Below are 24,318 nucleotides of genomic sequence, written 5' to 3' on the forward strand. Positions count from 1 at the left end.
CAGCTCTCAGCTGACTATGCTCTGTGTTAGTACTTTCTTATCTGCAGCCCTTGCCAGGAGAGTCGGAGAGAACAGTACAGCTGTTCTATGTGACACTAGTTGTCTGGTCTCTGAAGCTTACAAGAAATGTTGCAGCTATGCAATATAAGTAATATAAGTTCCAGGACTATGCATGTGGCTTGTGTCACATCTGCACATTCATTGTTAGAATTTGTACTTATGAATGTGTACATGCACGTGGGACAGCATCAATCTTGTGCAATGTTACATGGTGGTCAAATAAGAATGGCCCCTGTAGAGTCACTTAAATGTTTGGTCATTACATAGTTGAGCTATTTGACAGAGAGTAGGAGGTGTGACCTTGTTGGAGAAAGTGTGTCACTGGGGTTTCACTTCAGGTTGTCAAATGCTCAGGCCAGGCCCAGTGTCTCTCTCTTTCCTCCTGTCTGCGGATCTGGACGTAGAACTCTCAGATATTCTAGCTTCATGTTTGCCTTCCTGGTGCCATGCTTACTACCGTGCTGTTAATGGACTTCTGAAACTATAAGCAAGCCTCAGTTAAATGCTTCTCCTATTAAGAGTTGTCATGGTCTTGGTGTCTCTTCACAGCAATAGAACATGACTAAGACATACTGCGTTAATGGGAATGTTGATCAACAGATATCAAAATGACAAACAGGTTTTATAAAAATAAATCTACATCACATCTTGTAGCAATGAGATTGGGGATAGCATAGTTGATCAATAAAGAATCAATATATTCTGTCCCTCAATATCATTCATAATTTTATAAATGGGTCTCATCGAGTTCTTAGGATGCATTACAATTTCTGTTTTAATGGCAGTCATATTTTATTAAACACCAGTTTTGTCTCTACAGGTTTGCTTGGCTGATAGGTCAGTAGCTCTCTGAAGTTTTGCTTCAGTATCATAGGCTTCACTATTCAAAACTATTTATATTTGGCCCAACCCTAGATGCATGGAATGAGAGAACCCCCAAAATTTAGAATCATTCCAGTCATACAGGGGGTAAGTCTGATGCACCCTAAGTTTGGGAAATGTCTTGCTGTGTCACTTTCCAGTGATATAGAGAGAAAGGATATTTAGTGGCAGAATATTTCAAAACAAAGAGAGAAATGAGTGAACTTAATATTATGTGTGAATTTAATATTATATGAACTTGGCCTAAAAAAAATCATAGGCCAATGAAAAGGGGAGGCTTCCTGTGGACTATAGATAACTTGTCTCCAATGAATGATCTCCACATAGAAAGCCAAGCCAGTGGATATCCAGTGTCCTGGATTTAGACCCAAGGCTACATTTATATATTTTCTCCCATAGTTCACATCCCATGGCAGTGAGAACAGAAGAAGCCATAACAGGAAGTACCATGTGATACATGCTAATTCTCATCTCTGTGACTTACCTTGAACCTTACCTAATCTGGTTACTTATGCAGCATGGGCATAATGGCTACACAGCTGAGGTCTCTGTAGGTGGCTATGAGATTTACATGGATGTCTCAGTGTGATGCTCTCCTGGCACATGATAAGTGTTCAATAAATAGCAGCTACTATTACCAGCCTCTTCTGACTCATTCAAGATTTTTTCCCCCTCATTTTGCCTTAAATAATCCTGAATCCTAAAATATTCAGTAGAACTTCAAATCAAGAGCATCTTTCCCCATCTGGGGACACATGAACTCTGCACATACCTCCTATGATGTAGAATTGCTCCCCCTGAGGTGTTAGGAATCAAAGTAGTGATGTCTTCTGTGTTGTTTGAGTTCACTTCCTATATTTGCCAACTTGCTCCTTTGGACAAGAAAGGAAGCCAAGTGTGGATTTTGTTTGTATATGTGTGTATTTGCTTGTTTGTTTGTTTATTGGTAGTTTTTGGGGGTAGTCAAACTTGTATCCTAGAATCCCCAAATCTACAAAGTAAAGTACATTTCTTTCACTGTTGCAGGTTCAAAATCATTTTATATATCTCTGAAATGCCCTCAAGTAAAACCCCGTTTTAAGGGAGACTTAGTGAGCAAAAGTGCTTGTTGTGCAAGTTTGATGATCTGAGATCAGATCTCCAGAACCCACACAAAAGCCTGAAGCATAGTCAGGGTATCTGTGATCCCATTGCTTCTATGGAGAGAAGTGAAGTTAAGAGACAGGGAACTCTCTGGAAGCTTCTGGGCCAACTATCTTTGTATATCCAACAGTGCATGGGTGAAGGAGAGGCACTTTGTCTCAAACAAGGTAGAGGATGAGGACCAACTCTTAAGGTTGCCATATCTTATCTCTACATTAGTGTTGGGACACTTGTATACCTGTGGACACACACACACACACACACACACACACATATGAATGCACCATACATACAATAAAAAGATTAGAAATTTCATTTTAACAATTGGAACCATCATTCATATTAATATACGAATGATAATAGTTAAAATTGATTTATCCTATTGTTATAAGAAGGTAGGTACACATCTTTGAAAATGATCATTTCACTGTGTGCAATTGATGATGTAGGTGCTATTATAGAGGGGACAACTGAGCCACACACAGGCAGGGATGTAGTAGCTCTTTCCTTTATCTTTAAATAAAAATAATTTATGTAAAACATATTCATGTTCACACATAAAATATAGAATGAAAACTACTGCAAAAAGTTGAATTAATTAAACCCAAGATTCTTAATGATTTGAAATTTATTTATGCATACTTCATTCAACTATATCAAGGATATATGCGAAGTGAAGCTCTGTGGTGTTCTTTTTTTTTTTTTTCTTTGCTTGAGATCATAAGATCTGAAGAGCGTTTGGATTATAAGTTCCATGTAGCGCTTCTGCCTTACAGTTCATTGTCTGTAAGATGCCAAAGGTGAGCTGGTAAGCCTTGCAGACGGAACATGAATTTCCCATGCCTCATTATCATCAGGAGGCCAAGCCATAGTCACAGAACAGGCAATAGGTGGGAGTGATGAAGGAAGCTTTGAATCTGATTGCCTTTTTTGTCTCAATTGTGTAGAGAGAAGACATTAGCTGGAGCAAAAAGGGGCAGGTGTCAGAAGTTCAAGGAGAAAGAAGATATTAAATAGTGGTCTAAAGGAAAGGAGAATGAATGGACAAAAGAAATGTAACATAATCAATGGGAGTATTCAGAGCATATTGAAAGTGGTAGTCAGGGATTTACAATGACATCAACAGTATGGTTGCCAGCTGCCACAGAAATGGAGCCACATGGTCGTTGGATTTAACCAGTGTTGATGTGTTTCAGAAAAGGATGTGGAAGCAGTGCAAGGATGTGGAAACTGAGAGCAACTTGAAAGGGAATTGCTGTAGTAACTAATGACAGAACTTAATCTTTATTTATGAAAAGGGAGTACATGAGTTGAGTGACTATGTCATGGTAGTAGGATATTGTTGGGTGTCAGAAATGAGGCAAGAAGGTAAAGGATGAGGTTTGGGTATTGAGACTCTTGAACTCAAAACCAGTAGTGAGTTTGTGATATTGGCAAGAGAAGACGTGAATGAAGGGGAAAGACAAGACCATTAGAGAAGGGTCTTGATCATTGTTCTGCTTAAGATTTCTATTGCTGTGAGGAAGCACCATGTCCAAAAGCAACATGGGAAAGAAAGGGTTTACTTGATGCAGACCTCCATACCATACTCCATCAGATAAAGAATCAAGACAGGAAATCAAACGGGGCTGGATGCTGGAGGAGGAGCTGATACAGAGGCCATGGAAGAGTGCTGCTTACTGGTTTCCTTTCTTGACTTGTTCAGCTTGCTTTCATATAGAACTCAGCACCACCAAGGCCAGGAATGGATTCACCCCCAATAGGCTGGGTAGTCCTCCATCAATCACTAATTAAGAAAATCTTCTACAGGCTTGCCTGCAGCCCAATTTTATGCAGGCATTTTTCTCAATTGAAGCTTCCTCTCTGTAGCTTTTGTCAAGTTGACATAAAGCTATTCAGCACAAATGTTGGAAGGATCACTTTATTAGATACTGAAACAACTTAAAAAAGTGATAGAGACCTTGACAGAGACAAAGATCCAGACAGTGAGGGCTGGAGAGAAGAAGATGTGGTGACTGTAGAATGACTGTAGCAAGGTCCAGAAGTAAGTAGAATGGCCTGATGATAGAAAGTATGAATTTTCTAAAGTCATATGGTTCACAGTTGGTGAAGCCTGGCTGTAAAATGGCTTGGTCTAGATCCCAGACCTACTTCTAACCACTTTGCTAGTTAATTATAACCATGTTACTTACACATAAAAACTAGTGATTAATTTTTTACCTATGAATAGACATTGAACAATGGATACAATCTCGTGAACATTTAATTTTAAGCTAACTTAAATAGTATACACTATGCTACATAGTATTAGTTATCCACGACATAAAATGACAACAGTGAGAAATATACTATTTACTAGTTGGAACACTATTAATACTACCTAACGGTGTAAAGTAAGAGTAATATACGTTGAGGCAGGCAGGATTCTAGGTTGAAAAGTAGACCCTGAGGGTATAATGTGTCACATATGAGCTTTGGGCCCTGTTAACCATTATAATCCTTATTACTTTAGATAAAGACACACATTGACCCACCGTTCCCTTGTGATGCCCTCTAGCATAAAGTCCATCCCCTGACATTCTGGCCAAAGGCTTTGTTCTCTGTTTCTAGTGCCCTATTCAATGGAAATTCAAAGTTAGCACTTGAGCATATGAAGGAGCCTCATGTGGGGCACAAGTAGTCCGGTTCTGCACAGAAAGTCTGGTGGAAGAGAATTCTCAGTCCAACACATAGTAGGCTGATCACACAGGGTTTGTTTTTACTCAATTAGATCCAAGTTACACAGTGAAGCAAGTGTCAAAGTAATCAAAAATAAGACCAAACGTCCAGTCAAAGCCACAGCTAACTCACACGTTGCTCAGCATATCCTTAGGACTCACGGTAAAATCCCCAGGACTTAGGAAAAAGAGAAGTTGTGAACAGAAACTTAAAGCTAAGAAAATTGTGGCTGCTTGGAGAAGATTAAATATGCTGTGCATACTGCCTGATAATAAACAGAATGGGGAAAGCAAAAAGAGCAAATGAGAGAGCAATTCTGATTACTAGCGTTTTCAGCTTGGGTAGCTGCATGTATATGAGTCTACCTACTGTGTCACCATTAGAATAGGCTCTACAGTGGTTCATGTTCTGCCTCTGCCTGAAGCAATGGCTCTTAGGCAGCTGCTGAATTGCCATGGGTAGTCCTACATGAAGACTATCTGAGGCTGTCCACAAGGGAGGGGAAGATTCTGGGCCTTGATTTATCAGGATGAAATTTCATACTCAATTTAAAAACAAACACAAAACCAGCTATTTTCTGAGTTCAGATTCTGCAGAAGTATTGCCTGGTAGCACAGAGAATAGTAGAGGCCACGTATCTAAGAGGAAACAAGAGATTGAGAGCACCTTCTATGGTGGGTCCCTGTACCACATGTGGCCTGCAGCTTCCATGATGATCCAGTGCCCTCTCCACACAGCTAATCTTGGCAGAGTCTACTCCACTCAGCACTGATGGGCAGTCTTGCTGGAGTCATCAGACTAGTAGAAGCTGAGGTGAAAATTTTTTATTCGGTTAAGAATGCCTAGCATCTCCCAGTTTTAACCTTGAAGAACCAAAGTGAATTGTATCCTGCTTAGATGCCTCCGTCCTGGCCCACAATCTGATCGAGAGATCTAGTAGATGTGAGCAGTTAGTCCACAGTTATAGTTTTGCTAATAAGGGAGAGGACATCCCTGTCTGAGATCTAGGCCTATGGAGACTTGAGCTGTGGTTGCTGCAGACTCAACCATGTACTTTAGCAATGTGGAGAAGACAATGTTCATGGTATGGGCAGCAAAGAAGGGATAGGGACATTTCTAACATCCCGAAGAGCTGGCTTCTAAGAGGTAGCACTACTCTGAGCTGAGATTGGCTTCCTTGTATTGGGGCCAGGGCATTTTTCTTTCTTGTCTTAATGCAAGGAGTACTAATAACAGAAACTTCTCCTTTTGGAGTTGATCCCAGATCTTCAGCTTCAGAGTATTTTTGGTGCTTTTATATCTACTTCCTCATTACTTCCTGCTATTCCTAAATCAAGATCTAGCCTCCCCAGTGCTGTAAGCCAAGCTCCCAACTTCCATTTCAGGCTTTGCCAAGCACACAGCCTTCTCTTCTCTGGATGGCTGATCTACAGCCAGTATTGATGGAGCCTGTTTCCTAGAACTCCACCTCTCTTTCCTGCTAACATCCTCTTCTATTTATCTAGATGGCTATGTTATGTGTTTCTTCAGAAAGACTGTAGATTTCTTGGAGGGCAAGAATCTTCTTATTCCAAGTCTTGTTGCCTAATACCACAGTCAACATACAATAGAACTCCAGAAATATTTGGTAAATACATCGAGTTATAATCACCATTTTTGGCAGACCATCCCTGATCAACAGGGAGCAAAGTAAATGTTTCTTTTTCTTCCTCTGCTAGTGTGATCTGCAACTTCCTGAATTCTCAAACAGTTCTAAGATGTTCTCTTCCCTGTCTCTTGGTGATTAGTGTCAATACTGAATAGTTAGTACCCTTGAGTGGCGCCTTTGGCTTTCCCATACTCAAATGTATCTACAACCTGAGTTATACAGATAGCCTGGGCTGGCACTGCATTCTACCTTGGGGCATGAAACATCTTCCTCTATAGGAGTGTTTCTCAATCTTCCTAATGCAGTGACCCTTTAATACAGATCCTCATGTTCTTGTAACCCCCAACCATAAAATTATTGCATTGCTACTTCTCAACTGTAATTTAGCTACTGTTACAAATCATAACATAAGTATCTTATATACAGAATATCTGCTATGAGACCACAAGAGGGTGGTCACAACCTACATGTCGAGAACCACTGCTCTAGAAGTGGAGAAATAACTCTTTATTATAGGATTTATTTATGATCCAAGTAATTTGTAAATTTAACATATTTAATAATGGATATGACACTCATTATATGTCAGGCACTGTTCTGAGCATATAATTATATGAACTAGTTCCTTCTCAGAACTACCTTACCAGGCAGACACAGCCACCATCATTGGCCTTATTTTATAGATGAGGACATAAGGATACAGAATGGTTAAAGAACTTGTCCGAGCCACTGTAGGGATTGTTGGTGTCCTAGAATTTAAATCAGACAGACTCACTCCAGAACCTATGTCTCAAAACTTCTGCTTTCCTGCCTCTAAATGTGAACAGGCAGGGGTAGGGGTAGAGGTGGAGGACTCTACATTGCAGATCTGAGCCCTCCCTTAATGAGTTGCTTTTGCTTTTGAGTGAGTCAAGAGCTGGAACTTCCTTCTACTTTCACTGAGAAACATGCATATATGTCTGCTTAAGTATTTCCAAGTTGATTGGCCTGTGTCTTGAAGATAGGTGTGTGTGTGTGTGTGTGTGTGTGTGTGTGTGTGTGTGTGTGTCTACAAATTATAGGGTCCATGGCAAGAATTTACTCTGATTCTACACTGTACCAATTTTGAATCTAGAACTGACTTGGAGGCAAAATGTGTGTTACTTAAAAATGACTAAACAATAGGAAGTGAATATGATACTGTTCCCAAAGGGGGGAAATGGAGCAGCAAGTTTCTTTTCTTTATTTTTAATTGTTCTAGTTTGGGGATTGGCTGGGTCATGTGTTATTGAATCAGTTCATATTTTGTAGCGATGTAGGAGACCTCACTTACTGTTCAGCCAAACAGGAGCAGATTTAAACACAGTTCTGCACCCAAATCTGATGAACAGAACAAACATGGAAACATCTGGTTGGGGGCATCTGTTTCTTTGACGTGAGGGCTGTTTATTTTGCAATGCTGGATACTTTTGAAGCCCTGGATAGTTCTAAGTTGAATCCTAGGAAGAAAGTATTTATAAATAGTAAGTATAAAATGAGACCATTTGTACCTATCCTCCCTTACAGTCTTAATAGCCCCCATGTCTTTTTGCTGCAAAACATGGGCTTTCCCGTGGCTTTAATAGTTTAACTGGTTAGGTTAAGTTGGTGATTCTCAACTCGACATAGCCCAACACCCCTTCTTATAACAACCATTTAAAAATTTCTTTTATTTTCTGTAATTCCATAAATAATACAAGCTGTACATACAAAATCTCTACAAGCAAATAGAATGCTTTAGCAGTAATTAAGTGAGAAGTAGGAAGGTGATTTATTGAGGCGTAAGAACTGTTTTTAACATAAAATACTCTATTACAGAACAAAAAGTGCACTGCAGACATTTGTACATGGTGCAATTTACCATGTAAGGCCTGATAAATATGTGAATAGAATGAGAGCAATGGGGACTAATAAGGAAATGCTATTCTACTCTACATCTGGTGTAGTGGTATATCACAGTATTCCTAACATTCCATAATCAGAGGCAAGAGGACCAAGATGTTGAAGATACCTTCAACTTTAAAGTGAGTTGAGGCGAGCCTGGGCTGCACTAACCCCAGTCTCAAAAATAACAAGACAAGATAAACTGAAACCAGTATATGTTGTGTTTATGAATCAGTGCCTATGCGACGTATAATTTCTCAATCAACATAATAGCTACCCAACCGAGATGGATCTTGTATTAAAACTGTACAAGCTACTAGCTACTTTGCGTTTATATGTAATTGGAGTTAACATTTGGACTCAGATGTATAAATGGTTTTTTAAACACTTAAGCAAATGACCATATGATATTTAAGAGCTTATAGGACACGGGGACATTTTGTGTTGTGCAGAACAGCCTTGGGCACTGCAGTATCTGTCATCCTACCCTTTAAATGCCAGTGCAGCTGTTCAACTCTAAGTGTGTTATTCAAGGAAACTTTTTTACGTTTCCTTCAATTCTGTCTCCTAGGGGTTAAGTCTTGCACTGGCAACCACAGAGTTAATGCTTAATGTTAGGCTTAGCACCAAATAATAATAACATATTTTCTGACTTTTCGTAGGCCCCAGGAAACAAAGGGAAAGCCAAAATAAATTCTCAGTAATTGGACTAATTATAAGACTATTCCATAATTATGCTCCATAATTGAAAGACTAAGTCCAACCAGTGTACACAATCACTCAGTACTCAGCACAACTTCTAGACTTTCTAAAACTTGTTTGAATGAATGACTCATTTGGGGCTTCCCTGGCTTAGCCAGTGAAGGGACACACATTGTTTAAAGAGATATCTTTCTACTTTCTAAAATGTTTGCCAATATCCAGATGTTGCTAGCAGGGCGGAGTTGATAATAACTTGAAAAGGACCAATTGAGTCTGTTTATATGATTGACATTAAAATGTTCAGATACATCTAGAATATCTCAAACACTAAGAAACCTCATGTCCTTTTGAGTAGGGACCAGAAAGACAAAAGACTCTGACTTATGGCCCTTGACCTAAAAATTTGCTTAATCTTCATGAGAGTCTGTAAAGTGGCCGTTGTTAACCCATTCTTTCTCAAATAAGGAAGTAGGATCTCCCTTACTCAAATGACTGGCTCTATAGTAGAGCAGGTTTTGAATTCTAGTTTCAAAGAATTGGAGTTTTTAAAGATATTATGCCCCTCCCCATCTTAAGTAGGGAAAGTATAGATTTCTTTGAAATTACAACAGAAAGAGTGTAAATTATGACTGAGTCCCATCTTACTCTGTATAGTAACCATACCTTGTCTATCAATTTCTGTTTTCTTGGCAGTTCAGTGGTTTTTATACTAACCTTGTTTTTTGGCCCCTTTCCTGGCTTCATGGTTGTATGTGAGCTCAAGTTAGCGAGCTTTGTGAGATCAGAGAATATGTGCTCCTCATTTTTGGGTCTTTAGGACCTAGCATGATGCCTGACTTGAAGAGAGTGTTTGTTGAGTGGACTTTAATTGCATGATATTTCTCCTTTTAGGCCTTGGCCTTACACAATATTTCAGCGAGGCTTTGATCTGGTTTTGGGAGAGCAACCCTCTGATAAAATATTCAGGTAAGTGCATGCCCAGGGATGTGCTTGTGTATGTCTGTAAGCTCCACCTCCCACAGAACACTCAGAGTGGTAAACACAGGGAACGCTCGGATGTGTTTTCCTACTTAGAACAAATGTACTTGACCCAAATCATACCTAGCATCAGCATAGGGGGCTAGGAAGTCAGACAGATTCTGTTTGAGTCTGATTTCACTCCTTGCCAGCTCAGGGAACCTCAGTAAAGTGCTTAAACTCTCAGATCCTTTAGCTTCCCCATTTGTTAAATGGGGCTATATTACATGCCTGGCTGGATTATTTTGAAGGATATGTGAGATAATACAGGGAAAGTCCCCAGCACAAAATCTGGCACAGAACAGGCAATTAATGTCAGTTTCTGCCTTTCCACTTTACATCTAATTTGCACCTTCTTCCTAGAGTCTTAAGTTGTTCAAAATTAATCTCTCCCGCCCCTGCCTCCTTCTATTCTAAACTCTACCTCATTATTATTTTCTTTTATCTATTACCCTCCTGATCAAATTTGATGATTCTAGTCCCTCCCAATTTCTACCTGCATATCTGGTAATAAATAGCACATATTAGAAAGACTCACAAGCGAAGGGGGATTTGGGTGCCAGCCATGAACTATTGAATTTTCATAAAATTTAATTCACACCAGACCTTTTCTGGAACATAAGCTTATTTCCCATCTACGATCTTATTGTTCATTCTGGTAGTCCGTTTGTCCTTCATTTAACACACGTTACCCTGTACCTACTTAGAGTCAGAGACTGTGCTTGACCTAGCAGCACGGACTTTTCCATGAGCAAGCCCACTTTTGGAGGAACTGCCCCGACCTTCATGTGTTCGAGGTTGTCAAAGAATGAGCTCAATTCCTGCATGCCATTGCTGGAGAGATGGTGAGCCATGGAGGACAGGTGGACGGCTTGCTTCTTTGTTACTGCAGTAATGCAGCTTCCTGAAGACCCTTTAGTGCTACCTTCTTTTACCCCTATGTTGTCAGTCACACTTATTTTTGGTATTGATTTGGCACCTGCATCTGTGTCCTTGAGCCCAATACCACATGCACCTTGTGCCGTTTGCCCTCATGAGATAGGATGGATTCAACCACAGTTCTCTTTCTCATGACCACTTCTGCACATGGCCTTTCCTTTCCCTTCAGTCTCCAGACTGTCTCTCCAAGGGCAGGTTGTGTCAAGTTCATGACACTGGCTACAGCCTGCTTTTGAATGTTTGTGCTCTGTGAGAAATCAACAATATTCCTTGGTCTTAAAATTTCTGACAATGAGTTTTCATTTGAATGACTTCCCCCTTATTTTCTTATTGCTCAACTTCCAAGATCATTGAGAGTGACAAAAATGAGGTAAGGAGAAGTCAGGAGAAATTGTATTGATTAGCATAGATAAGTCCTCCATTTTCTACAAATTTTAAGTTATCACTAGTGACCAAAGCTTCTGGTTAAATCTATTAGATCAGAATCTGTGTATGAAAATATGTTCCATCTCTACAACTATTAATTTTTTTCAAGCTTGCTGGCTCCTTGGATATGACAGCCATGAACTACAGAGGGAGCAGGTGTGTGCTTTAATCCATGACTTCACCGCCTCAGGAGCCAGTGGGATAATCAATATGTTATTAACAATTTTGGTCCCCATCATGACAATAACCCTATTCTCAAATGAATATAATGGGTTTGCTTCACTTATTTTGGGGCACTTTTAAATTAAAACCACTCTGGCATCTAAGTCAACCATTACCAATGGCTATTCCAGGAAAAATTTGATCTGGTCAGTGATGAAAATAGGTTATTTATTTGCTGTTGTACTAATTCATAATTTTATTCTGATCAATTCCAAGCCACTGAATATTTCCTCTAACCTGTGAAATAGAGTTTAAATTCTGGCATTAAATCCTTCCACCACTGTGTGTTGATATTCAGCTGTTAAATAAGTTGTTTTTCTCTTATGGAATTTTCTATTCGTGGTCAAATCTACCTTCTACAGGAGCCAATCCACTATATCTAATATTTTCTCATACTCTTGTCATTCAGCAAGATTGCATCTTCTCCTCCTAATATAAACATTGAACATTTCCATGGGCCTGACCAGGTCTCCATATCTATAATCTCTTGGGCATCCATCATTTCAAAGCATGATTTCAGATGCTGTAATATGACTTTGACAGGCTTGGTAAAGAGGCTTCCTGCCTTTAAGTTTTCAGACTTGTCCAAGAGGTGATCTTTTATCTTTGGCCCTATGTGATAATGCCCAGGCTTTCTTAGGATCAATGCATCCAGCACAAACCAGTTTATTCAAAAGTGTTGGGAGTTATGCTCAGGGAATGAATTCTTTCTAAACACGCCTTGGTAAATTTTATCTACAGCCATGTTGATAAACATTGCTATAAAGCTTCATTCTACTGATCACAATGAATGACTATAGTAGCTAATTGTCAATACATTTATCTCAGTTTTATTTTTAACTTGGATATTTGCCTATGAGTGAGATGGTTGTCTTCTTAAGGGAAGCTATTCCATAGAAAGCTTTCCAGACTAGATATAGTTTTGAAAATATAATAGACCTTTGTCAGGTATATGTAGGTCCTCAATTTAGGTATCTCCCAAGCTATTGAAATCATATTATGAAAAGATATGGTGAATCCCACTTTGAAAACCACCAATCCCAAACTAAATACAAGAGAGTCCTGATTCAGCCAAGCTGAGTTTCACACCAAAGACATTCTTATAGTGAAAACCATTCATTCCACTGGACTCTGATGCCAAGAACTACTGCAGGCCAGCGTGTGTGTGTGTGTGTGTGTGTGTGTGTGTGTGTGTGTGTGTGTGTGTGTGTGTGTGTGTGTAGGACCTTCTCTTCAAGTGTGCACCTGTGTCTCTTCAAATGTGTACCTGTGTCTCTGAGAATAATACCTTCTTGTCCTAGAAAAATCTGGCCTGAGGAAGGGTGGAGACGCCAGATCAAGGGCTATTGTATTTCCCCACATTGCATTTTGCACCAAGCTAGAGAGACAACAGGCTTATTCTGTCCAACACTGGCAAACAGGGTTTGCCTCTGGACAGAAATTTCTATCTGGGTATCAAGAGGACTGTGAGGCATAAAGCTGAGTCCTCAACGTGGCAGTGGACATCCCCATCTGTCTCTAGGGTACCCAATGTGGGAAGGCAATCCAGATGCTCTCCCAGCTTCCACTGGGTGGTGTTTTAAAAGTCATTCCTGACAAATTTGCATGAATGAGGGACAGATGAGATTTCAGGACACAGTTTTTTTCTTTTTTCTAACAGCTTAGTCTATATTTGGTTTTTGGAGTTGTTCAGTAGATTCTGCCGATGAAAGAAAGTTTTAGAATTTCATATGCATCAGTCAGCATGGGCTGGCAAGCTGCTGGGATCCACACCTGAAAACTCCCTCTCTCTGTCCTACAAAAGGTTGATCTTTGGAAGGTCACTGATATCCTTATAGTATTACATGCTCTGTTGGTAAAATGGGGCCAAAGTACTCACTTGAGAGGGCCATCTTGAGAATAAATGAGGAGTTCTTAAAAGTAGCTTTTCTTATTTTCTTTTTTCTTTTTTTCTTCCTTCCTTTCTTTCTTTCTTTTTCTTTTTGGAAGAGTTCTCAGTAAATGTTAGTTTCATTCCATGTCACTTGGCCTAAAGGGCTTCACCTTGGCTCTGTCACAGACCAAAGAAGACTCCATTGTTTTGCATTTCATCTCCTGTTTATGGAAAAATAGCATCTTGGTTACTAGATCCATCGAAATGCAAAGGTTTGCTCACAGCCTGTTTACCAGAAAGGTTTAGCTTCACCAATGCATTCTTCAAATTTGAACATCAAGGGTATGTTACTCAGACACCATTGAAAATGAAGGAGACAAAATATCCTATTGATTAGTTAATGACTATTTCTTGAATGACTCCCTCAGTCTAGGAATTGTGTTAATCTTTGCTACCCAAGAGCACACATTCTGCTTGGTCATGGTGAACCTGGAAAATAAAATGCCAGGTACAATTCCATGCATGAACTACAGCAGAGATTCTCTAATGTAGAAAGAGAAGAGTCCCTTTTCTCCACCTGAGCATTGAAGACCAAGCTTCTGGGATAGTTTCTGGAAGGCTTTATGACTGGAAAGGATTGTTTAGTTGAGTCGGTTCAAGTGAAGAAAAGAGAAAATAAAATCTAGAAAGAACTAGTAATAAAAGCAAGAATAATTAAAAGGGTGGGAGGATATCAGGAACTACAGTCATATGGTATGGAGGGGACAAAAATATGAAGCAGGGCTGGGGCCAGAAAAAGCTAAAGATGTGATCACAGTGACACATTCAGTTTTCAACTTTGCATGCACAGAAATATGTTAAATAGTTTCAGTTGGGGCAAGTTATAGATTTCTGCCGTCCCCGCTTAGGAACACCATCACAAATGTAACACAGCTGCCAACCATTTCCTAAAACCTGTTACATTATTCAAGTACAATTATTTTAATATCAGAATAGAAGACAAAGGCCAGTGTCCAATGAACCACATTAATCCTCATACCATTTAAACTTGTGGTTGTTCTTCTGCAATGGTAGGTGTTAGTATTGTCCTTGTCTAAGTTGCCTAGTGTAAGTGGCCACCTCAAGAATGCCCTTCAGGAAATACAAATGAAATCATACAAATGCCCGAAGGTCATTTATTTCAACCCACATTTGTCTTTAATTCCCAGACTCAGGGCACCTCAGATCAGCCTGTTGCTGCCATATAGCCAAATGATGTGTGTGTGTGTGTGTGTGTGTGTGTGTGTGTGTATAAGTGTGCTGCTGTGCCTTCAATAAATATTACTGATTGATTTCCTAGTGAAGACAGCAATAATCTTTTGCACCACCCCTCAAGTCATAGGCTTGGCTACTGCCTCATACAAACAGGAAGGAAGATCTAAGAGCCTCCTACAGAGTAAGAGCATCTCTGAATATCTCCAGAAGTTGAGAGGATTCAGAAGTCTGGAGAACAAAGAAACAGTGGAGAAAAGGGAGAAATATCCACCAAATCGGGCCACCTGCCTCTCTCCCAGAAACCCCTGTGGTGAAGCAGGAACTGATCTTCTTTTAGCAACTCTGATGGCAAGGACTGTCATTCAGGTCATGGGAAGAAATCACATAGCTATGCATCCGGGGTCTGTGGATCTGCTCTGTGGTGCGCACTCTGGGGCAGGTTCCACACTTCATTTACAAAAACAAAACAAAACAAAACTGAGGCACTAGTCTGATTTCCTATCATCTCAGGCAATGCTGAGAGGAGAGAAGACTGTGTGGGCTAGGAGAGAGCTGAGCAGGGCTCTGAACGTGGCTGTGACCAGCATGCCGATGAGGCTGGTGTAGAGGTTCTGCTTAATTGCACATATCCTTCCATTGTTCCTCCCGCCACATCAAATTGGGAGGAGACGCTAGGCTGCCGCCACCTTGTGATATTCCACCCACATTGGCTTTTATCCCTTAGACTATTATTTTTTACTGTGAAGACAGAGCGTTTTAATGTCTTCGAGATGAGATGAATGAATAAACAAACAAATAATCTCTCCTGGTTTCCTTAAGCTCTCCCTTGAAATGCTGATTGATTCTTTTATTCTTTTTAGCTCTTATTACAAGAATAAATTTTTTAAAAAGTCTTCCCTGTATCCCATGGGTTATCATTGTTAGTTCAGGGTGTGGGTAGGCGTACAGAAGATAAATCTGGACCTGTTTTGTTCATTTGCTCATCTCTCTCCTCTCACCCCTGGAGGCTCCTGACTTCAGTTACTTCCGTTCCTGTCCTACAGAAAAGCTGGGGAAGGCAAACTTTTCTGGCTGCCACTGCAAGTTATAGAGACCCAGGATGAGGATGCGGTTTCTCAGCATCTCATCTCAATTAAACTGCTTCCAAATTTGATATGACTTAACACAAGGGAATCCCAGACTCAAAGCTGAAAAATTTCTACGCCCTTTTGATGACTTGATAAAAGCCACTTCTAATGGGTGAACGCATACTCTGATCAGATCTTCTGCTCTTTGTCGCTGTGAGAAGGATGAGGCCTCTCTGCCTTTCTCTGACTCAGCCATGTTGTCCCTGCTTGACGATCTCAACTGTGTCACCCTCTGAAGAGCACTGCCAGGGATGAGGAAGATGAGAAAGGAGCACGAGGTGACAGAGTTCTAGATCCTCTGGTGTGATTGCTATGTGATACCATAACTCCCCATGTGTGGGTCCCTGCAGCATCACCTGGTATGGTGGGTACTTGTAGATTCATGAAGGCTGAAGAGGAGGCAGCTAGTGACAGAACACTAGTGGGCAGTTATGCGCAGCTGTAACCACCTCGTGTGTGTGTGTTTATCCATGCAGATTCACCTATACCCTTGGGGAAGGCATGTGGCTGCCCCTCAGTAAGAGTTTTGTGATTCCACCAGCTGAACTAGCCATCAACCCATCAGCAAAGTGTAAGACGGACATGACGGTGATGGAAGACGCTGTGGAGGTCAGGTGAGTCTCGGTTCAGGGTGGCTTAGGAGGGGAAATGAGAAACCACCTGAAGGTCCCAAAACGAGGGAGGTGGGGGTCGGGCAAGCTGAGGTTGGCAAGCTGCCTTCAAGTTCCCTATATACACAGTCAGGATCCGCTCTTTATCTGGGTCAATATTGCATAACCCAAGGCTGATTCGCTGTAAGAGGACATAAAATTAGAGTTTGTAAGCACTTCCCACAAACCTCAAGGACTGACAGGCAATAAAATGTTAATTTCCTTGCCTACATTCAGATCTCCTTCTTTGACCAGGCATTATAGCATTTGGCTCAGTTCCCAGATATGGCAAATGCCCATGATTTGTTAGTTCAACCCTTCGAGGATGGCTAATCTGCCATTTTTTTATAAAAGAGAATGAGAGCAGAAAACGTAGACCAGAACGGAACGTGGAATGTAGAAACACCTGTGGCTTTTGGAATCCCTTGATACCTCCATTGCTTCTTCATGCAGAGAGGAGCTGATGACGTCATCATCCTTTGACAGCCTGGAGGTCCTCTTAGACTCCTTTGGGCCAGTGCGTGATTGCAGCAAAGATAATGGAGGCTGCAGTAAGAATTTTCGCTGCATTTCCGATCGCAAGTTGGACTCTACTGGTTGTGTGGTATGTTCTTTCTTCCATCCTAGAGGGTCCTGTGGCGGGGGATTAGGGGTGGGCAGGGAGATAACACATGATCCAGTCATACAGAAGCAAATCTATGCAGTAGCCAGCTGTGACCACCATCTAGTCTAAATTAAGAATTTCTCTCTTGATAGGAATGGGGAGTTAATCAGTCCATCGGGAAGTCTTCACAGAGCACTCCTAGGTGGTGTTTGTTTTGTTTTGTTTTGTTCTTTTTTTTTTCTCTTCTTTCTTTTTTTCGGAGCTGGGGACCGAACCCAGGGCCTTGCGCTTGCTAGGCAAGTGCTCTACCACTGAGCTAAATCCCCAACCCTTGTTTTGTTTTTTTAAAAAACAAAATCTTAATTGTTTGATTTTACCAATGAAGACTTGGGAGCCAGATGCTAGGGCGAAAGCCCACTAGCTCAGAGAGGCAGAGAACCATTCAGCTGACCTTTTCTCCTTGCCCAAAAGGAAGTTCTCTTCCAAGTCATCTCAACCTAAAACTGAATGTCCTTCCCTCTACTTCCTGTGTGTCTATCATTCCTCCTGACTTCCTGTCATCCTCTATTTTTTTTTTTTTGTACGTTCACTCCCTGTCGATTGGTTGCTTACTTTGCCGCCTTACCTGTGGTTCACTTTACTTAATCCTGTTTACAGTTAACAGAAAGCTCTTGGATTAAAGGTGTGCGCTAGGGCTGAGTCACACCACAAGACAGGTTTTAGCAGAAAATAACACAATCTGGGGATTCACAGTGTGATCAAATATCCTGCAACAACAAGGTGTTCTAGATCTTTCTAGAGGAACGTCCATAGATTGAATAGTAGTCTTATAAGAGAGTTGATAAGAGCTATTTGAAAGCTGCTCGATTGCTTCAACAAATGACATTGGCTCCAAGCTAATAGAAGATTTTAGGAGAAACTCACCCAAAGCTAGGCAAGTTATGATAGAAATGCTAAGGAAAAGCGTAACAAAAATGTGATGAGGGACTGCGGAGATGGTTCAGCTATTAAAGGCTGAGGCTGACAATAACAGCAACCACAGTTTCCAGAACCCATGCTTACCTCTCCAGCTTACTCTTTAAAGACAAGCATTTTTGAGTTTGAGACAGATCTGCTCTACATAATGAGTTCTAGGCCAACCAAGGCGCCATAGATCCCATCTCAGGAAAAATACAAAACAAAACAAAAACAAAGCAATAACAAAAAAATTTGTCATCAGTTGGAGACATTACATTAAGGAACCCTGCTTCTTTAAAAAGTGGGTTTCTGGTTTTTTTTTTTTGTTGTTGTTGTTGTTTTCTTTTCATTTTCAGATCTATAAACTTAGCTAGTTAAAAAACAGGTGATGCTGTTAACCAATAAGACTTTTGAGGCTAGGAAATCTATGCAATCTCCCAGGTTATGGAACTGAAGATGGTACTGGACCAGGAAGTTAAGTGGAGGCCAGAGATAGTGGAACCATTGGGCCCTGGTTCCTTTATGGTGGCTGTTGCTATTCCCCATAGCACACTCAATCTAATTTTGTCCTACCTTCTTTAGAAACTTAGAGTGGAGAATCATGAAATCACAAAAGGAGAGAGGCCGGGTCAGGGAAGATGTCATGGAAGATGATAAAGTGAGAACAGAGGAGGTAGGGAGCATTCATTGAGATGTGAAGTTCTTCAATGTTGAGTTGGGAGAAAGGACCAGGAGCTTCCAGCCCTGGGGAGGATATGGTGCCCCATTTAACTTCCCATTCTGACAGCTGAGATGTGGGAGAGGCCCCAGAGCATAGGAAGCTGTGAGGATGCTGAGCCAACACCATCCTTCACCCTCCTTCTTACTCAATTCTGAGCATCTGTTCCATTCAGGGATCTCTTCAGTGTCAGTAATGAATGTCTTTCTGGTGTCCAGGGTGTAGTCACTAAGCTGGTACCAACTAAGCTGCAGCTAGGAGAAGCCTGGCTCAGCTCAGAAAGAAAGGGACATGGGAAACAAACAAAGAGGAGATAAAGTTATGGGACAGATAAGATAATCTGACAGGTACCTAAAGAGGACAGAAAAGAATAGGGTGGGAGAGGCGCTTGGGGAAATTCAAAGCATTTCAAACGACAGAGATAGTATTGGTTAGTTCATAGCTTCCACACACAGCCAGAAGGTGAGCTCAAGCTCCTTAGTGCTCTCCTCCTTTGACCAGTTCCACCCACCAGAATTTCCCAGATGACAATTTCACTGTTCAAATAAGCTCCAAGATGTTTCTCTTTTACCTTCTAGCCTGCTTTCCTTTACCCAGACTTCCAGTCTTTCATTTCTTAATGTTTTCTGGGATCATTTTAAGTACTGAAACCTGGGCGTGAATCTATGTGGTCCTCCCTTGCCCACCCTCCTTAGCCGCCCACATATGATTTTCATAGGAATATTCCTACACAGGAATTGACTCTTGTTACTTCTTCCAACCAGGACCCTTTCCCCAGCGGCGGGGGTGGCCTGTCAGGTGCCTTCTGTTGGCCATCCTTGGCCTTTCACTTGGCATGTAGCTGTGCTGATGGATTCCTACAGTCTCCACATTGTAATCTGTGAGACGGAGCTAGCAGGAATAGTTCTGATGAATATGCATTTGCAGACTCGGAGCCACTGCAGAAAGTCACCCAATTATACCAGAACTTGATTAGCATAATTCTTTGAAGTCACTACTCCACGTGGTTCCCAGAGAGAAAGGGGCCAAGTCAATTGGCAGATCAATTCCATTCACCATTTCTCATTGGCTATGAAGCATATGGTCCCTGAGAAGAAGGGTGGAATTTGTGAGAACCATACATCCCATCATGAGGCTTGCGACCCCAGTGAATAGATGACTAAGGATCTGAGTCTGAGCCTGACCTGAGTCTACTGGGCATCTGTATTGTCTCCAAGTCTTGTTGTGTTAGCAGAGTGGTCTTTTGTTATCTGGAAGTGGGCCAGAGGCAAAGACAATCTGTACCTACTGACATTTAAAAATTGGCCCACCTCTGCACATAGACCCTTATTTTCAGTCTTCTGTGTGTTGAATGGAAAGACTTCCCAAGCAAGACATATTTTCATGAAAGGAGAAAAGAATGAGAAACAAGAGCAAGCTGAACCTTCAGAAACCTGGGAAGGAGTCAGAGATAATGGACCTCGCAGAAGGTGCAGCTGTATATTTTTCTAATTTAAACTCAAGGCAGACAGGTAGGATTCATGTTATGGCCACATGTGCTCAACTTTCATTTTTCCTAGGAAGGCTCTTTTAGTTATGAATCAACTCCCAGGGGCTAATTGTACCAGTTAATTACTATTGTTTATATAATCTCCAAAGACAGAAAACAAATACCTGTGAAAAGCATAGCCTCATGTAAATCGTAACACACCATTATAAAATAGTACTACACTCTAACAACCAGGGTCCATGAAAACTTCCAGAGGGTTTTCAGAGCATGAAGATGGCCAGATCTTATTCATTTCCCTTAAATTCTCCTGTACCAGATGCTTTCATATTGCTTTCATATTTCACTTGTGGCTGAAACAAGTCATCCTGAGTTTAATGGATTAAGAATACACAAATATCTTAGATTTCAATTCTGTATGAGAATCAGGATGGGTCTCACTGGGCTAAAATTAAGGTCTAGTCAAGGCTGGATTCCCTTCTGGAGGTTCTGGAAATAATCAATTCATTTATCCCTTTCAACTTCTAGATTCTATATGTGTTTCTCAGTTCAGAGGTCTGGTACACCTCTAACTAAAGCCAGAGATAGTTTTTCTCCTTCTTTCTTCCTTTCTTCCTTTCTTCCTTTCTTCCTTTCTTTCTTTCTTTCTTTCTTTCTTTCTTTCTTTCTTTCTTTCTTTCTTTCTTTCTCTTTCTTCCTTCCTTCTTTTCTTCCTTCCTCCTTCTTTCCTTTCTTTCTTGCTTGCTTTCTTTCTTTCTTTCCATCTATTTGTCTGTTTTCTTTATTCATTTATTTAATTTAATTATATGAGTACACTGTAGCTATCTTCAGACACATTAGAAGAGTACATCAGATCCCATTGTAGGTGGTTGTAAGACACCATGTGGTTGTTGGGAATTGAACACAGGACCTATGGAAGAGCTGTCAGTTCTTTGAACTGCTGGGCCATCTCTCTACTCAATATTTTTCTATCCATTCAATATCCTTTTCTACTTTTAACAACTCCTGTGATTTCACTTAGCCAATCTAAATAATCCAAAATTATTCCCTCATCTCAAGATCCTTGATTTCATCATGTCTGTGAAGTATTTTTGGCTATGTAAGGCAATATGGTCTTACATTCCTATGATTGTACCACAGACAAATTTGGATGAGCCATTTATGACTAATGACAGTGGCAATTAAGTAGATGTAACAGAAAGAACTTCAGTCTCCTTACCCCAGCCCCAGTTTTCATGAGAGCATCCTTATAATTTAGCGTGCGTGTGCGTTTGTGTGTGTATGTGTGTCTCTGTGTGTGTGTGTCTGTGTGTGTGTCTGTGTCCTGTGTGCATGAGCAGGACTTCTCCCAAGGGAAGGCATCAACTGTCTTTCTTTATCACTTCCTTCCTTAGTCTTTGAGATGAGATCTCTCACTAAACCTAGAGCTTAAGAATTCAATGACACAACCTTGCTAAAAGCCATATAGCCTCAGCTGGAATCCTTACGTGCATATCTCTCTGGGGATGAGATTACAGACATCCGTACAGACTAGGCTTTTATTTTTATGGGTGTTGGAAATGTGAATTTACACCTTGTGCAACAATCATCTTCCTAATCCCCCTCCTTCTTCTCAGGCCTACCCATTGGAATATCACAAATAAAGAAAATAGGAAATCCCATGTTCCCTCCTCATCCCCACACTCATACTGGTGCTGAGAATACCCAACAAATACTTCTGATTTGTAAGATGTTAAATAAACTAGATAAGTAGACCATGGCCATGCAAGGTAGTCCTGAATTCTTGTGTATGGAACACATGACCTTCCCTCCCTGACCATTACACTCTAATGAATGTTGAATTACTCAGTGACCCTGACACCCTTCCTCCACATGCTGCCCACTATGGTTTCCCATAACATGTGTCATTTCACCTTTGCTCGAGCACAGATGTGCAAAGACTATTAGGTATGGGCATCTTTCCTTCTCTCTGTAGGTTAATATGAATACACTTCAGAGGTTTCCAGAGAGATGGGGGCAGAAAAACCACAGCAGCCTGAAATATAAATTTTACTCCATCACACTTTTCCCCTTGGGAGGAGTCCTGCATGGCTTGAACCAGCATGTCAAAGCCCATCAAGAAATTGTGGAAATCATCATTTGCAAAATGTATGAGATTGCCACAGAGGGAGGAAAAAAACCCTATTTCCAGTAGGAAATGTGGTCTCTTGGCTTATGAATCATCCAGGTGAGGTGAGGCAGGCTCAGCTGCTGAGATCTGTCCCTCTGCTCCCAGGAGACACGGATATGCTCATGCGTCCATCACTCATACCCATCTGCCAACAGAGTATCTACTTTGTAATCTGGAACTGAGACGTCTGTGGTCTCCAATTTAGCCTCCTAAGCAATTAATCAACCAAAACTCATTGGTTGAAAAAAAGGGGGGGAGGGCAAAGAAAAGGCTTTGAATGAGGAAAAGTCATTTTAATCTCATTAGCAAATTATGCCTTAGACCAGTAATGAGTCAAGAAGCCATGAACATCTCATGAAAGATGATTAACCTTGTGTATTTTAGGGGTCACTGAAATATGAGGTCATTCATTAGATCTTCCTGGTGGGGGGAGGGCTATGGCTCTAATAAATGGAGTTTTCTTCTTAAACCTGTAGTTTATAAAGTCCCTGGAACTGCTAAATGTAACCTATGCAAAGCAGGGTTAATATATGACCTTAGGGCTCTCTCTTGGGCAAACGATTCTCATTTAAGGACCAAAGGGAAGGATTATCCACCAGCAGAAGGAAAGAACTGCCAAGCTTTGCCAGCAGAAAATGTAACTACTATAGACAAGTGCTCCCCTGGATAGGGCTGGAACTACCTCCAGAAACAGGGCCACAGTTGATTGTAGCTTCTCTTTGTAGTCAGATCAAGATTTTGAGAAAACCTGAAATTTGAATGTCTTAACAGAAGGAAGACACACGAGAAACCAAATTTATTTCATGGTCGCTTGAGTGATTAGCTCTCTGGGGAATGGGTGTTCCAGATACCAAGAGTTATGAAAAAAAAATCTCAGTTTTTCATTTCAACATTTTTTTCCTGGAAATATATCTAAAGTGCTCTGAACTGCCACCCAAGTTAGTTACAGTACAATAAAGATAATTGCATCTTTCTCAGTGACTGAGAATCTAGTTTTGCCTTCAAGGTCATCACTCAGGACAGCTTACAGTATTTCATCCTAAAATAGTTCCACTAATAACATGGTGTGTGTGTGTGTGTGTGTGTGTGTGTGTGTGTGTGTGTGTGTGTGTGTGTGTGTGTAAGGAGGAACATAGAAAAAAATATCAGGCTAAATCCTAAATCCTATAAGTCTGTGGTTGAGGCAAAAATACACTTCAGAAATAGTTTAAAATAGTCAAAAGCAAATCTCCAGGGCTGTTTCACATTGTTGGTACATTGCCTTGATTTTTTCCAAGGAATGGAGATTTTATCACAGGTGGGCAGCTGAATGTCAGAAATACACACACACGCACTTTGGAGTAAGACAGATCTAGGCCCAAAGTGTGCTTCTATCATTGTCTACCAATGGTGACCTCAAAACAAGCTTCTTTGTTTTTCTAAGCCACCTATAAAATTGAGAAGATAAAGTATATCTGTGTTGTTGGGACTTCAGAAAGTACAACAGATAAAAATAGACTACGAAAGAATTGCCTAATTCGTGAGAGCTGTGGTTGTTATTTTTAGCTTTACTTATAAGAAAAAAAAATATATCCAACTTGGACAAGACAGTGAAGACTGTCTTCTCTCCGAATCTTTTAAGAGACTCTGAACATCAGGTGGTCCAATTTGGAACCGTCATGGTCATCTAGGCGTTAGGGCCAGGCAAGACATGAATATGCCAGGACACGGAATTCTGGAACATTGTTTCATTCAGCGAAGTCTTTGTCAAAAATTTTGCATGATGGAGCACTCTGAAAAGAAGCAAGGTGGCTGAGAAGCTGGCCAGTCCTGGCTGGAGG

At 40.8% G+C, this 24,318-nt stretch overlaps 1 protein-coding gene across 5 annotated transcripts in view; it reads left to right on the top strand.

The window, feature by feature from the left end:
- Astn1 (astrotactin 1) overlaps positions 1–24,318 on the top strand; it is a 307,737-nt gene that overhangs the window by 198,461 nt on the left and 84,958 nt on the right. For 3 of the 5 annotated variants that reach the window (XM_032914597.1, XM_032914600.1, XM_032914601.1), the window contains exons 9-11: positions 9,947–10,021; positions 16,390–16,527; positions 17,017–17,167. In XM_032914597.1, the coding sequence (XP_032770488.1) occupies positions 9,947–10,021; positions 16,390–16,527; positions 17,017–17,167 (364 nt within the window). The remainder of the gene's footprint in view (positions 1–9,946; positions 10,022–16,389; positions 16,528–17,016; positions 17,168–24,318) is intronic. The other 2 variants (XM_032914598.1, XM_032914599.1) reach the window with 1 other exon arrangement.

This window comes from Rattus rattus, chromosome 10, assembly GCF_011064425.1.
Source record: "Rattus rattus isolate New Zealand chromosome 10, Rrattus_CSIRO_v1, whole genome shotgun sequence".
Taxonomy (NCBI): domain Eukaryota; kingdom Metazoa; phylum Chordata; class Mammalia; order Rodentia; family Muridae; genus Rattus; species Rattus rattus.